The 16,555-nt window shown below is 55.2% G+C and overlaps 1 protein-coding gene across 1 annotated transcript; it reads right to left on the bottom strand.

Moving 5' to 3' along the window:
• Positions 1-337: 337 nt before the first annotated feature.
• AANAT (aralkylamine N-acetyltransferase) lies at positions 338-2,724 on the bottom strand. Its single transcript, XM_060645304.3, has 4 exons — positions 2,637-2,724; positions 1,596-1,832; positions 1,170-1,324; positions 338-944 (listed from the first exon to the last, which is right to left on the bottom strand). The coding sequence occupies exons 2-4, from the start codon at positions 1,756-1,758 to the stop codon at positions 639-641; spliced, it is 624 nt and encodes a 207-aa protein (XP_060501287.3). The 5' UTR covers positions 1,759-1,832; positions 2,637-2,724; the 3' UTR covers positions 338-638.
• Positions 2,725-16,555: the final 13,831 nt, after the last annotated feature.

Genomic DNA, 16,555 nt, shown 5'->3' with positions numbered 1-16,555 from the left:
GGGGTCCCAGGGGGTCCCTTGAGAGGGCCGGGTTAAATGCCTGGAGCCCAGGGGCGGTGAGGGTCTGGCTGCCCCTGGCAGAGACGGTGGGGGGAAGGCACAGCCCTCGTCCGTTCACTGGGCCCCACCCACAGCCCTGACCCCCCATCAAGGAGCCACGTGGGAAGTGACGAGAGGACCCAGGGGGTCCGAGGCCAGGGGTAGGGAGCACAGGGGCTGAGCTAGGAGGTAGCCTCTGCTCTTTCCTGATCCCAGCTACCCCTCATTCCGGGGCAGAGGATGAGAAAGGGGCTCCGTGAGGCTGGGGAGGGCAAGGGCTTTCGGAGCACCAGGCCCAACCCACGGGGACAACGATGCTGCCTGCCCAGAGGGCCCCCATTGATTCCCGAGAATGAAGGAGTCGCTGAGGTGGGTCGCAGGACACCTCCTGCTGTCCCCGGTTATCAACCACTCCCCACCTCTGGCACAATTTGGAATGTGGGGGGGGGGGGGGGGAGGGGTGGTCCAGAGAGCCTCACAAGGATAGGCTGGGAAGTGTATCATCCAAGCTTGCTGGGCAGCTGGGTTGGGGAGAGAACGGGAAATTGGGGCCGGGTAGGAGCCCCCAGGTTGGGGGGGGGGTGCGGGGAGCAGTGACTTCAGGAGCCGCTGTTCCTACGCCGGGAGGCATGGTCCCACATGGAGCGCTGCAGCTCCTTGAAGGTGAGCGAGCCCAGGGTGATGGCGCATGGGCCCACGAGGCGGAAGCCGAATGTCTGGTAGAAGGGCACCAGCGCATCCTCACACATGAGCACGGCCCGGCGCACTGCTGGCTGCCTCCCCAGGTGGTGCAGGAACCGCCACATCAGGATGGAGCCCTTGCCTTGTCCCCGGAAAGTGTGGTGCACGGCCAGGGCGCGTAGGTGGGCGGTGTGGCCCCCGGGCCGGTGCAGCGTCATCGACTCCTGGGAACGGGCAAGGGATGTGAGTCCAGGGCATCTCCGTCGATACCTGCCTCCCCAGCTAGCCCCGCTGGCCGAGCAAGCGTCTCTCGAGTGCCTCCAATCGGGGCTCCATTCCTACCCAAGGAGGGCCCCAAACTGGGAGCTGTACCCTCCAAAGAGGTGGGTCCTTTTGACCCGGGAGAGGCCCAGAGGAGGAAATCACAGCCCAGGGGCGCCTGCCCTCACCTGAGTGAGTCTCTCCTGGTCCCAAAGCGAGCCGATGATGAAAGCCACAAGGCGGCCCTCCTGGAACCAGCCCATGGACAGCTCTGGACACAGGGTCAGGAAGTGCTTGATCTCCTCCAGATACAAGGGGCAGATGCCCAGGACAGAGATGAAGGCTGCAAGGGGAGGTACGGCGTGTGACTCAGCGGTCACCATGCCACATGCCACTGGCCACCAAGCATCTGCTCAGAAGCCCAGGTGTGCTTTCCCACTCCCCACCCCTCCCCCATAGGAAAGCGGGATTCGGGGCCCTTCCCATCCCCACGCGCACACACACACACACACACACACTCGATCTGATACTCTGGGGGCCCAGCCACCAAGGACAGGGGCTCCTCCCCATGGACAGATGCATCAGCGTCCAGACCCTGTGCGGGGCCCACTCACCTTCACGCTCAATCTCAAACACGCTGGCAGCATCCTCCGGGGTGAGGCAGCGGAACTCGCTGGCGGGAAGCGTATGACGCCGCTGGCGGCCTGGGGCCTTTGGGGTCTCCGGCTGCAGCTGCGAGGCCTCGGGCTCCAGCGGGTACGTGCTCTGTGTGGACATCCTAGATGCTGGTGCCTCCCCGGGTGCCCCAGCTTCAGAAGTGGCCTTCGTGGCCGGAAAGGGTCCTGCGGCACCTATCCGGGAGGAGCGAGGGTCAGGGGTACGGTCCTCCTCTCCGATGGGGGCGGGCCAGGGTGACGGCGCGTCTTGCCTCTTGTGGCCGGACCTGGGGTCAGGTGAGTCCCAAAGCAGACCCTGGGGGCCGTAAACATTGGTGCTCTCCCCCCCTTTCCGTCTCAGACAGAAGTACCCGCGGAACAGCCCTTCCACACCTCCAGATCTGGCCTCACTGCCCGCCAGGGACACCCAGGTCTCAGGAGGCGGTGGGAAGGGTGGGCAGGGCTCTGTGGAGCCTGGGGAGGGGCGGCCACCGACCACTTCTGACACAGTTGGTCTTATCTGCCCAGAAGGAGACTTTCCGGTCCTTTGGGTGAAAAGATACCGTGGCTCCAGCTTTCTAGGCGGGTTCGGCCCTTGGCCCTGGAGCAAAAGGCCCTTAACCAAAGCGGGTTCTCAGGGAACCTTCACATTTACTCTGATGGCCTCAGACTGGACCGTGCACGCATGCGGAAGGCATCAGGAGTGCAGGGGTAGTCTGAGGGAGAAGGGAGCCGGCGTGGGGAGCAGCGAGACCCCTCCCGCCCTGCCCCTGGCTCAGCCGCTGTGCCCCTGTGGCGCCGTGTCTCTCCCAAAATACCCAGGGGATTCTTAGAGGAGGCCATCCTTCCCTTAAAAAGCCCATGGCTTCCATACGTGCCTTGCCGCACCGCCCCTCCCGCCCCCGCCCCCTGCTACTTTTTCTCCCTACATCCAGAAGCCCCAGCCAGGGTAGCTCCTGTTCCTGAAAGCTGGGAGCCAGGAGCAGGGGTCCCACCTACCAGCACCCTCAGCAGGGGCCCAGTGTTCCCACCACAGAGCCGATCACCCCGGAGGTAGTCTGCAGGCACAGGAGCCGGGGCGGGGGGGCGGGGGGGAATCTGGGACGCCCCCTCGGTGCACGGCTCGCCTGTTGCAGCAGGCGTCACTGGGGAACATGGGATGTTCTCACCGGTTTATAATCCCTGCCCCGCCTCCTTGTCACACCAGCAGGACAAAGCCAGCAGGGCTGTGCGGCTCCGTGCCTTGTCTCTGCCTGTCAGACATCAGCGTGACATATTGGATGCACAAGGGATTACAGTGATTGATGAAGGCCCCAGAGAGGGGCGGGGGGAGGGGCGGGGAGAGCACAGGGCTAAAACCTCAGGGGTCCAGCTCTAATCCCCGCCCTGGCTCTGCCCGGCTGGGACAGGCATTCACCCTTTGTGCTCTGGAGGCTTGGGCAAGCCCACCCCCGAGGGTCCTTTCAGCTTCTGCAGGCTGGGAGTGCTACCATTTGTGGTGGGCTGGGCCTCAGGTACGAGTGTCCTTTAATCCACCTGACAGGCCTGCCCAGTATTAACCCCATTTTATAGAGAAGGGAACAGAGGCTCAGAGAGGTTGAAGAACCTGCTTAGAGCCTCCCAGCAAGTCTCGGAGGCCAGAAAGACAACCCCAGGCTGTCTCCCTGTGTCACGCAATTACAGGGTGTGTGTTGATTTTCCACATGACGGATCTGCGCCTTCACACTCCTACTGACCGTCAATCAGACTGTGTCCTCAGATCAGGGTCTCCCAAAGCGAGGGGAGCCAGTGGGTGTGCCGTTGGCCTTGGGAGGAAATGCCCCGATCTCAGTGAGCCTGGAGAGGCAGGCAGGGCTGGAGGCAGCCGTATTCAGACCTTGCCGGGTAGACGGAGACAAGCCACTGATCACCAGACACACGCCTCTACGTCCTGCCCTCATAAATTACCCCCTCCATGTATATAACCAGCCTACCTCTTTCCAGAGCACTCTGAGGAAAAGACCCAGGTCCAGAAGTAAGAGTCAAAGCCCCACGCTCACCGCTCGCTCATCACCTGTCACAAAAACCAGCCTCAACAAGCAAGAGGTCCTTAGTGACTCGTGCCCCCCTGCCATCACCCTGGCGATGCCCTGTCTACCTGCCGCAGAAGGAGGGCCTGCTCTTGCCATGGTCCCAGAGCTCTGCCTATGTGGCTCTGACATCGGGGTCCCCAGACCAGCCCAGATGCCCCCCCGCACCCACACTCCTATCTGTGGGATCCCTTCCTCCCGGGGCCTCTCTGCTGTGTGAGGCCCAGCAGAACCCCCAGAGCTTAACGTGCCCCCCACCCCAACTGCTACCAGGCACTTCCTGTCTTTCCCCTTCTGGGGGCCCACGACGGACCTCTCGGGACCGCCCAGAAGACCTCCTCACGCTTGGCTTTCGGGCCTGGTTGGGAAGACAGGTCCAGGACCAGGGCTGGGCACCTCTACCTCCAACCTCAAGGTCTCAGGAAAGGTCTTCTCTGTCCTTCTTAGACCCCGTGGCTCCACCGCGCCCCCTCATGCCCATCGCCACCACCCAGAGCCACCAGAGAAGAGCAGGCTATCGAATCTGCCTCTCTTTTGATTGACCACTGTATGGCCCTATTCTTTCTGGAAAACACCTCTAGACACATGGAACCTCAGAGACGAAGACAGGACATTATACAAAACATGGCTGAGCTGGGGGACCCGATTCCCCAAGAGGGCAGGGGAGGGAAAGGGAGGGTGAGCTGTCCCCATCAACTGAAGAACCTGACAGTATGCCATCAGCGATGAGAGGGAAAGAGATGGGTGACGGACACACGGGGGTGACGGAGACAGAGAAGGACGCCTCTGTAGTGAAATTAAGAGAAAGGTCAAGAGTGACTGCATTTGTCTCTAGTCCCAGCCTTGCTGAGTGATGATCTCTGGAGGCCTGTCGGAACACCAACCGCTTCCGGACCTTGGGGTGTCCTTTCCCACGAGGAGCTGTCATCAAATTCATCTGACCAACAGAGTGGCCTCAAGGGATGTACCTTGTGAATAAGGGTGCCAGATTTAGCAAATAAAAATGCAGGAAGCCCTGTGAGGTTCAAATTTCAGGTAAACAACTTTTTTTTTTTTTGGATTTTATTTTTGTTTTTATTTTTACTTTTTCTCGGTGCAAAAAGGTGATTTTGTCACAGCATGGGGACAGGACCCCGTGGGCAGAAAGAGCTGCCTAAAGTTGTTACTTTTAGGTAATCTCTACACCCAAACCTAGGGCTCGAACTCACAACCCTGAGATTAAGAGTCGCGCATTCCACTGACTGAGACAGCCAGGTGCCCCACAAATAACTTATTTTTAAGTTTATTTATTTATTTTGAGAGAGAGAGAGAGAGAGAGAGAGAGAGAGAGAAAGGACCAGCAGGGGAGGGGCAGAGAGGGGGGAGGCAGAGGATCCAAAGCAGGCTCTGTGCGACAGCAGAGAGCCCCGCACAGGGACGAACTCACAAACTGGGAGATCATGACCTGAGCCAAAGTCGGACACTTAACCAGCTGAGCCCCCCAGGCGCCCCATCCCCACGACAAATTTTCTTAAGTATAACTCTGTCCCCTGCAATATTTGGGACACACCTACACTAAAAAATTGTTGATCCAAAATTCTGATTTCCACCTGAAACTCATGCGACATTTAGGTCAACTCTGTTCAAAGTTAAAAATAGATTTTTTTTTAAAATTCTGATTTTATTGGGCATCCTGTGTTTTATCTGGCTACTCTGTCTGTGAGGTCTGAGAAAGGGAGTGGTCAGCACAGGCCGGGGAAGGGGCAGTGAGGGAACCAGGAAGAATTGCGTGCCTGCACAGGGCACAGGGAAGAAGGTGTCCGAGCCTCGGGCAGGGCTGAAGTCCTTGTGTACATCATGGTGTGATGTCGCTAGCCATTACTGTGACCGATCCAACTCCCCCGGCTTCAAAGCAGGGCTCCCGTGCCTGGCTGCACCTTGAAATCATCTGGGAGCTTTAAAAAATTCCAAGCACTGTGTCACCTCCCCAGAGATTCTCATTTTAAGTTCTGGGGTAGGGCCTCGGGAGCATAGCTCCTCCCCCAGGGGCTTCCTCTGCGCAGCCGGGCCTGAGAACCACTGTTCAAAGTACACATTCCCCAAGGGGCGCCCGGCTGGCTCCTTCAGCAGAGCATGTGACTCTGGGTCTGTGGGTCATGAGTTCGGGCCCCGCAAGTGGTGAGTTTATTTAAAAAAAAAAAAAAAAAAAGGTACATGTTCTCCGAGCTGTAGGTTGGCATCCTGTTTGTCTGCCTTGTGGGGAGAGAGTGTGCCTACCTAGCCATGTGCCCAGAGCAGGGGTTCAAACTTTTGCACCCCTTTGCAAGTGGAGTCTTGGGCAGAGGTCAAGTGTGTAAAACAGATCAAGAGTCCCCACCCCACCCCACCCCCTGACCCTCCTGCAATAGGCCAGAACTGCTGTGAACTCCATGAGGGCCCTGCCAAGATGAGACTGGTCCCAGTAGGGACCCCCTAAGAGAAATGGACTCCCTTCAGAAGCTCAGACTCACCTTACAGTGCCCTCTGCCCTGAATGACCCCTGGAACACCGCCCACCCCCCCTGCATGTTCTGAGGCTCTGTCCAGGCTCAGGGGGCAAGAGAAGAGGGCCATCTATGTGACAGGCATCACAGAGGACATCACAGGCTCTCCAACAGCAGAACCAGAGGTGAGCTGCATATCCGATGGAGTCAGTGTGACCCAGTGTCCTGTGTGGGGACCACTGGCTCAGGGTGCTTCTTTGTAGATCCCCTATTGATATAATTTTGCTCTTTTTTTTTTTTTAAATGTTTATTTTTGAGATGGGGGGAGGGACAGAGAGAGAGAAGGAGACACAGAATCTGAAGCAGACGCCAGGCTCTGAGCTGTCAGGACAGAACCCAACACAGGGCTTGAACCCATGAACCAGGAGCTCATGACCTGAGCCGAAGTCGGACGCTTAACTGACTGGACCACCCAGGCGCCCTGGTATAATTTTGCTCTTTGCCAGTCTTCTCGCATTGAGAAGCACCAGCTCCCTTGAAAGGGTCCTGTAACCACTGCTCCCCAGTTCTGACTCTGCCCGTTGGCCTCCAAACCACACTCCTTCTCACTGGATGTCTCCCCCTTAGGGGTGCCGCCCTCACTCCCTCCGGTCTGGTCTCCCAGTCCACCAGACAGGTCTATGTACATGTGAATGGCAGTTATGGGCTGGGCTCCGGTTCTCTCCCACACGGTTCTTTGGTCCCAAGCAAACCATGGGCGATGGCTTGGCTTCCTGCGTTAGGGTTCCAGAACATTCTATGATAGTTTGGAGCAAGGCTGTTCAGGGCCCATAGAGACACCCCCCACCCCCCCACCCCCACACAAGGGTCATGTTACCTAACTCCTCACCTGTCTCAGCCTCACCTCTGACCCAGCCGAGCCCCTATCCCACTAACGATCTGAAGCGGCAAGGATGATGGGTACAGGTGTGGCCATACTCGTGATGGAGTAGACGACGGAGGTCTGGGTACAAAGAGTGTTCTGAGGGGCTGCGTGTTGGCTCAGGAAAGCTAAGGAACGTCCACTCTTTGCGAGGAAGGAGACATTAGCAGGAAGAAAGGAAAAGGATAAAGACATTTCCCAGAGTCCCAGCCATGGGGCAGTCAGCAACGTCAAGTGCAGCCAGAATGGAGAAGAGATCTCAGATGCTCTTAACACAGAGGCCCCTGGGGGCCTTGAAGTCTTTCAGAAGAGAGGGGTGGGGAGGTGTGAGGGCAGAGGCAGGGGAGCGGCCTCATGGTGGCAAAGCAGAGGTCACAGCAGGGCAGAGGCCACCTGTTAAAGATACACTGACCCGGGGCGCCTGGTGACTCAGTTGGTTAAGCGTCTGACTCTTGATTTTGGCTCAGGTCATGATCTCATGGTTCGTGAGTTCAAGCCCAGAATTAGTCTCTGTGCTGATAGTGCAGAGCCTGCTTGGGATTCTCTCTCTCCCTCTCTCTCTCTCTCTCTCTCTGCCCCTCCCCTGCTTGTGCTCTCTCTCTCTCTTTCAAAAATAAAATAAACATTAAAAAATTTTTTTAATTAAAAAATAAATAAAATAAATAAAAATTAAAGACACACGGACCCATTGGCAAGACTTCCCCCACCCCCTATCTTATCCCTCCATCCCCCTCTCCCCTCACCAGCACCATCACCTGCAACGACTCTGACCCACCCACAGAGCCTGGCACAGTGTGGCAGCGAGCATCCACCTGGGCCCAGGTGAGTGACGCCCTGGTCCCAGGACCTCTGGGAACTTCCCACACGGGGCCGCACCTGCTCCTCCCTCCTCTCCTCAATGTGATAATGGCCCGGTTCCCACTACAATGCCCGGGGGAGTCCACCTGGGGGAGACTGAGAAGTGGGCCCCTTGAGACACAGGGCCCAGAGACACTCTGATGATGTCTCTGAGACCCCAATTTTCCATGCAAAGCAACGGAAAGGCCCTAAGGGGCAGGGAAGGCAGCCCTGTTAGGTTATTTATTTTTGAGAGAGAGACAGCGAGTGGGGGAGAGGCAGAGAGAGAGGGACAGACGGAGGGTCCCAAGCAGCCTCCGTGCCGTCCGCGCAGAGCCCGACGTGGGGCTCGAACGCACGAACCACGAGATCATGACCTGAGCCGAAACCAAGAGTTGGACGCTTAACCGACTGAGCCACCCAGAGGCCCCACTGGTTGCGATTTTGGGTGGTTTTGAGGGCGGCTTGTTTCTCTTAACTCCTTCCCTGGACTTCAGATCCGCCCTGCAGGCCTCGCGCTGAGCACAGTTTGCCTAGTTTACCTTTTCAAACTTAGTCTGTTACGTGCAGGCTCCCCGGGAAACAGAAACCGAGATAGAGGATTGCACGCAGCAGTCTCGCTGGGGAGAGCTCTCGGGGGCCGACCCTGTCAGGGAGCAGGGGAAGCAGCCCTGGGTGGAGGGAGAGGTCCGTCATGTTGCTGTCATTGCCACAGAGGCCTCGGCCCATCTCGTGGGAGCTCGGGAGCCAGGAAGCCCTTCAGAGACACCCAGGTTGAATGAAGCAGGGGGCAGGCCTCTTTGCCCTGCATTGACCTTGGTTGAGGCAGCTTCCTGAGCTGAGAGCAGCCCTGCCAGCCAGGGGGCGGGTGCTCTTGGATCATTCTCTCCAAGCTGCCAAGAGCCGCCCTGGCGGTGTGTTAGCACCAAATTCCGGGGTCCTTGCCAGGGTGATAAATCCCGTTGTGGGGAGAAGCGTTCCCAGAACTACGCATTCACCTTATCCAGCTTGATGTTCTGCCCCTCTTGGCCCCGTGTCCTTAACTCCAGTCGCACGTTCTCCCCGCTCCTGTCGGTACCAGCGGCTGGCACCTGCAGGCCCTTCCAGGTACAGCCTTTCTCCTCCCTTAGGTGGCCCAGCACGTCACCAGCCGGGTTATGCTGTGATTGAGACCCAGCTATTGATCTGGTCCAAACAGAGGAGGAGATAGAGTAGACCCTTGGGGTCCGGGGGTGGGGGAGGGTTGGCGCTTGTCTTAGAAGGAAGAGTCTTGTCTTCCGGCAAAGAGAAAGCAATAAATCTGTCACAGGCGGGAGGGGGGCCACACCTGTGAGGGTCCAGAAGGCTCAAGGAGATGTTCTCAAGGCTTTGAGATTTTCGAGCACAGCAATCCAGGTATCCCCAGGTGTCTCAGAGCCCCCCTTCTTCCCAATTAGGGTCCTCCTTGGCATAGCTGACTCACCAAGTTTGGGAATTCAACCTCCTCTGGGGTTCTGCTGGCCTGATTAAGTCCAGAACCTGATCCCTTACTTTTCTCTGTTCCCTAACTTCGGGCGGTGCGTTTCTACCCAGGAGGCCCTCTGGCTTATATACTGAGCTTTGAACTGGTGACCCATCACCCGTAGCTTTTCACTGTCTCTAGTGCGACTGCCCCCAGCAATAGTCATGAGATGCCGTAGTCCTTACAAATGACCACTCTCCCGTGCCTTGCAAATGCCTGAGATTTTCTTTTTTTTTTTTTTAACCGCATTTCCTTCTGCTGGTACCCAACCCAGTTTGTTGCCCACAAAAGTTTTAACCACTGCACGGCTGTAGGGTGCCAGGGGCCAGCACCTACCACTGCTGATGGAGCTCCTCGTTAGTAGGTGGATGATCCAGCTGTAGAATCCCATTCATTTTTTAAAATTTTTATTTATTTGCTTATTATTTCTTTATTTTTTAAAAGATTTAATGTTTGTTTTTCAGAGACGGATCATGAGTGGGGGGGGGGGGGGCAGGGGGAGAGGGAGACACAGAATCCAAAGCAGGCTCCAGGCTCTGAGCTGCCAGCACAGAGCCTGACTCGGGGCCCGAACTCATGAACTGCGAGATTATGACCTGAGCCAAAGTCAGACGCTTAACCGACTGAGCCACCCAGGCGCTCCTATTTATTTGCTTTTGAGAGAGACAGAGAGGGCAAGAGGAGAAGGGGCAGAGAGAGAGAGAGAGGGAGAGAGAGAGAATCCCAAGCTACTCCACACTGTCAGCTGAGAAGCCCAAGGTGGGGCTCGAACTCACAGATCATGATTTCATGAGATCATGACGTGAGCCGAAACCAAGAGTTGGACGCTGAACCGACTGAGCCACCCAGGAGCCCCTCTAGAATCCCTTTCAGGGTCTGTTCCCTAGGACCACACTTGGCACCAATTACGGGTCAGATTGCCCAGGAAACAGACTTAAAGACTCTGAGAATGTTTACTGGGAGTGTCCTCAGGGAGCAAGGGCAGCAGAAGTGGGCAGAGGGAGAAGTTTAACCTTGATGAGGAAGTTCTAGCAGAGACCTCAGCTGATCCCAGGAGAAGCTCCGAAGTCGGGGGGGGGCCCTTCCCAGGTGTCCTGAATGGAGGTGAAAGGCCAGGCTTTGTTCCTCCTTAAGGACAGTCGTCGGATGGCTGAGGCACCTTCTTCTGGCCGAGGGCAACCCTTGGAAAGGTACCCCAGCCGTGATCCTCAGCGACCAGTGCCTGGCAGCGGGGGAAGCGTTTCTTGGGATCTGAAGGTGGATTCGGGCTACACACCACTGTATCCGCTGACGCCCATCTCCCCAACAGGCTTTATGAACCCCTGGAAAACAGAGCCCGGGGTGAAAGTGGAAGTGTGTCCCCCAGAGTAGGTGTCTATCAACAGGTGTTGATTCTTCCGTTGAGGAGGATGGCGTTTAGCTTCTTGACTTCCTGTGGATTTATTTTGAAGCCTCATTTGCATAGATAGGCTGGTTTCACTGCAGGGCTGAGTGGAGCCCCGTCCTTATTGGGGGTTCACCATCTGACATAGTACACAGGGCAGTTTCCTCAGGAACCTTCCAGACCTTTCTGGAACGGAGGTGTCAAAGGCAGGGAGGGATCGCCATCTCCTGGAGAAAGAAGGGACTTACGGCTCCCTGAACATCTGGAGCCCTGCTTGTCCAACAGAAAGGTCATGTGAGCCTCATAGATGACTTTCATTTTGTCCTAGCCACATGAAGCAGCCACAAGAGACAGGTGAGCTGGATTTTAATAATATATTTTATTTGACTCAATACAGATACAATATTGTCATTTCAACAAGTAATCAATATAAAATTTTTGAGATATTTTGGATTTTTTTTTTTTTTTTTTTTTTTTTGCAACCAAGTCTTCAAAATTCAGTGTATATTTTACACTTACCGCACATGCCAGTTCAGACTAGCCTCATTTCAAGGGTTCCAGACCTACACGTGGTTAGGGGTTACTGCAAAAGCCAGCACAGATCTAGAGGCTGAAGTCCGAGGAGAGAACAAGAGTATGTGTGTGTTTGTGTGTTTGTGTATGTGAATGTTCCTCTCCATATATAGGAAACGAGAGCAGGGCACTTGAAGAAAAACAGGGGTCAGGTCCCAGAGACCCGATGACACATTTAGGGCCGTTGGAGGAGGTTGGCTTGTTCTGTTCAATCACTCAACAAAAATCTTTGGAGCACCGGGTGCCTGGGTGGCTCAGTTGGTTGAGCGTCCGACTCTGGGTTTCGGCTCAGGTGATGGTCTCGCGGTTCGTGGGTTCGAGCCCCACTGTCAGACTCCACGCTGATGGTGCGGGTGATGGGATTCTGTCTGTCTTTCTGCCCCTGCCCTGCTTTCTCTCTCAATCTCAATCTCAAAATAAATAAATAAACTTAAAAAAAAAAAAAAACACCTTTGGAGACCTTCTTTTTTTTTTTTTTTTCAACATTTTATTTATTTTTGAGACAGGGAGAGACAGCGCATGAACAGGGGAGGGTCAGAGAGAGGGAGACACAGAATCCGAAACAGGCTCCAGGCTCCGAACTGTCAGCACAGAGCCCAACGCGGGGCTCGAACTCACGGACCGTGAGATCATGACCTGAGCCGGAGTCGGCCGCTTAACCGACTGAGCCACCCAGGCGCCCCGAGGAGCACCTTCTATGCGTCAGACCCGTGCTGGATGCTGGCGTACAAAGATGAAGAAGGGCACAAGAGAGGTGAATAAACGCAATCACACAGGTGTCACCAGGTAAGTGTGGGGGGGGGGGGGGATGGCAGGGGAATGGGCGCTTCGAGGGCTTCTTAGATAAGAAGGCACAATCTGGGTTTTGTGAGATGGAAAGGAGTTCTTTAGGTAGAAACAGGAGTTGAAGTCGAGGCATAAAAACTTCCAGGCAGATGGTGAACAAGCGAAAAGGCACCAGGGACCGACACTTGGGGTCCTGGAGGAGGCAGCCCAGGCTGGAGCATGGAGCATGTGTGTGGGGCGGACAGCTGGAAGACAGGGTTAGAGGTAGGTAGAGGGAATCGATTCTAGAAGGGTTGCCTGGTGGGCCAGGAGAGCCACAGAGAGATGTTAAGCCGAGAAGTCGGATGATCGTGTCTGCATTTTCCAGCTCCCTGGGGACAAGGTGGCAGATAGTTTAGGCAGCACGGTGAAGGGGTGTATGGGGGCGGAGTACGGGCCGGGGGAGGGGCATGGGACTGAGGCTACAGCAACAGCGTGGGCAAGCAATGGGGATGAACTAACACCAGCAGGTAACCATCTATCAGGCTGGAACACTGGACAGGCCCTATGCAATATATTCACCATGTCAGTTAGATTCTCAATAGCCCTAAGAAGTACGTACTATTGTTATTCCTATTTCACAAAGAGGAAACTGAGGCTCACTGAAGTGAAATGGCTTGCCCAAGGCCACACGGTGAGCCAGTGGCAGCGCAGGCTTCAAACCCGGGTCCGTCTGATTCTGGGACCCTACCCCTAGCCATGGTGCCACGGCACCACTCCACCTCCCCATGAAGTGGCCCCCGGGGGAGCCCCTCTGGAGCTGGGGGGTGTGGAAAGGGGGTAGAGGGGCCATGACCTGGGCTTTGATTGCATGCGGAGCTTAAGATCAACGGTTAACCCTCAGGCGGCCAGTTTGGTTCCCAGGTAGTAGGTGATGTTGCCATCAACCTGGGTGAGGAGTCTGGGAGAAGAAATGGGTTTGGGGGAAGATGTCACTTTGTGACATTTGGCTGGTCATCCAGGAAGTACCCACGAGTGCTGAGGAGAAGGCCTTGGCCTGGAGATCTGGGACGTGGTGGTGAGGAGAGTGGCATTACTGAGAGACAGCCGCCCTACTGTTCTTCAAGCTGGTCTGGTGGATTTGCTGTCCTCGGCCCCTGTATCGGCAGGAAGGAGGGAAACGGGGTGACTCTGCCAACCCTGGGCTCTCACGAATCACTTCGCCCTTTCCCCGTTGCCCCCGGCCCAGAGCGTTTTGCTCCGTGGGTTGTAACCATTGCTCAGAGTCAGGAGTGAGAATGGCCAAGGGCCCACCCATCTGGGTCCTGATCCTGACGGCCCTGCACGGGTGATCTCGGACAAATCCCACGGTTCTCCCAGGGCATCGATACAAAAAAAACGGTAAGGCTCCAAGGGCAAGAAGGACTCCTTTAATTCCCAAAGCCCATGACTGGGGAGTAAACCACAGCTGGAGCCTCAGGCAAGGGCATTTCTCTAGCCGGCGTCTGGGGTGTGGGAGGGCTCCCCAGGGTAGCTCCCCTCCCACTCCACCTTCCTAGCTGAGGACCCCAGTGCTGCAGGCACCCTGGAGCCCCCAAACATGTACTCCAGGATAGAAGGATTCTCTGGGCCCGTCTGGATTCACTCCTACAGGGAGGCCTGGAAAGGCCAAGCAGGCTGGGGCTCCCCGTGGAGCAGTGAGAGGCCCTGAGGCCCGTGCACACTTCTTAGCCCAGTGGCCGTGTAAGATAGGGATAAGACAGAGCCTGCTTCCCAGAGATCAGTTCAGGCTGCCTCCAGCTCTGATGCCTCCTGTGCCTGCCAGCCCCTCAGCAAGGGGAGTGGCCAGCCTGGTTCAGTTTCTTGCAGGCATATTTGTAAATAAGCAAAATTCTCCTGAGAAGACTCTCTCTTCCCCAAGAAGGGCTGGGTATTAGGGCCATGAGAGGAGGGGTTTCTCCACTGGGGAGTGAAGGGTTTTTTGGTGTTTTTTTTTCATTCAACAATTATGGAAATAAAAACTAAGCCAGTGTTCCCATCCCAGCTCACCCTGCTCGCCAGCTTGGGTGTGCAGACTGTGGCTGGGGGCTCGGGGACCAGGAAGGAGTCAAGCTTCAGACCTTGGCTGGAGCATCTCAGGTGTGAGTGAGGTTGGGAGGGATGTCCTGAGCCCCTTCCTCTAAAAGGACTCTGATGCAGCTCAACCTGGGGGCGACAAAAAAAGGCTGAGAGAACGCACGGGCAGCTACTTGGATGTGTGGGACAAGGATGGGAAACTGACCAAGCAGAGGACCAGGAATCTCAGGCCTTTGACACCCCCTGATATGGTACATCATTGGGCACCGAGACTGTGCCAGGCACGGTACTAGGTACTGGGGTTACAGGCATACGCAGGACATGATCCAAAGCGGTTTTGTTAGCAAGGGAGAGATCAGCGTTTGAAATCAAGGCTCTTACCTACAACCTAGCAGCTTCCTGGGGGAGGGGGACGGCACAGGGTTGGCATGACGCTTCACAAAAGGGGGGCTCATACATCCTCTCTCCCAGAGGGCTAATCTACGTAAAGGTGCATAATCTACGTACAGGACTTAGTACAGTACCTGGTATTAAGTTACAGCTCAGTAACTGGTAGCTATTATTAGCCGCTATTACAAGAAGCCACAGAATAAACATGGTCCATCTTCCTGGAGTGCCAATTTTGCTCAGTGATTAGGGAGGAAGGACATTCTTTTTATATTAAAACAAACACAGGCATAAGCTAGAGTAGAGGGCAAAACTCACTTGGATTTTAAAAAAAATGTTTTAAGTTTATTTATTTACCTTGAGGGAGAGTGAATGAGAGAGGGCACAAGCAGGGGAGGGGCAGAGAGAGAGGGAGAGAGACCATCCCAAGCGGTTCTCTGTGCCGTCAGCCCAGAGCCCAATGCGGGGCTCGAACCCGGGAACCGTGAGATCGTGACCTGAGCCGAGAACAAGAGTCGGCCACTTAACCGACTGAGCCACCCAGGTGGCCCGTCACTTGGGTTTTTGACACCAAAGATATCGAGCTCATCGTTGCCCTGCCCTGTCAGCCTACCAGCTTGCTCCCTCCCCTGATCCCTTGATAGACATAGGAACTAGAAAAGCCCTTGGTCTTGGGAGTCAGGAAACCTGGGTTCCACCTTGGCTCTGCAGGTGACTGCGTTGTAACCCTAGGCACTGAATTCCTCGGGTCCTGTTTCCTCCTTGATAAAATGGGGTTAAGGACACCTATATCCAGGGTTGTGATAACAAGACGATGTATGTGAATGTGCCTGGCATGGTACCTGGTCAATAACAGATACTCAATAAGTGTTAGGCTATCAGGGGGTAAGGGGAAAGGGCTAAAGGGACATGGTAGGTGAGACAGAAGCCACTCACTGCTGTTAAGCCTGCCAGGTCTTTACGGGGGAGGGGGTGGGGAACGGAGTCTTTCCAGCAGGGATTCCAGATGGCCATTCATACACTGTGGTCTGCAATGGAAAGGCCAGGCTTTGTGAGTCCAGCTGTGCCCCTAAATTGTATTGTAGTTCCCCTTCAGCTCATTTGGCCACATTTTTTTTTTTTCCTCTATATCTTAGTATGCAAGTCTTCTAAGATTTGGGTCCATTGACAACGACCCCAACCCCAATATTACATCAATATTCTCGAAGCACTTGGCTCAGGACACATTATGTACTCAGGCTGCCACATGTTCTCAGGGCTTTTCCACGCGTGTCGTTCTGTATCCTTGGCGGTCTGAAAACTGCTCGAGGAACAGGGATCCTGCCTTTGTAACAGAACCCAAGTACTGTAATATGGAACCATTTTACTAATCTGTCATTGATGGTCTTGCAGTAAAATGAGGAAAAAATCATTTTGACTGGGAAAGGGTAGGGCCATATTCTGAGGATTCTTAATTTCCTTCTAAGAACCCATTTGGAATCTGTCCTCCGAGAATGTATCTAAATCTTTTTTTTTTTTTTAAATTTTTTTTCAACGTTTTTTATTTATTTTTGGGACAGAGAGGGACAGAGCATGAACGGGGGAGGGGCAGAGAGAGAGGGAGACACAGAATCGGAAACAGGCTCCAGGCTCCGAGCCATCAGCCCAGAGCCTGACGCGGGGCTCGAACTCACGGACCGCGAGATCGTGACCTGGCTGAAGTCGGACGCTTAACCGACTGCGCCACCCAGGCGCCCCTAAATCTTTTTTTTAAAGTTTATTTATTTATAACTAAATAGAGAGAAAGAGAACCAGTGGGGGAGGGGCAGAGAGAGAGGGGTACAGAGGATCCGAAGTGGGCCCGGTGCTGACATCACAGAGCCCAATGCAGGGCTCGAACCCACAACCCATGAGATCGTGACCTGAGCTGAAGTCAGATGTTCAACCGACTGAGCCACTCAGGC

The sequence above is a fragment of the Panthera onca genome, chromosome E1 (genome assembly GCF_046562875.1).
Source record: "Panthera onca isolate mPanOnc1 chromosome E1, mPanOnc1 haplotype 2, whole genome shotgun sequence".
NCBI classification, from domain to species: Eukaryota; Metazoa; Chordata; class Mammalia; order Carnivora; family Felidae; genus Panthera; species Panthera onca.
Note: the sequence above shows the minus strand (reverse complement) of the source record. Positions and strands in the feature narration are given on the sequence as shown.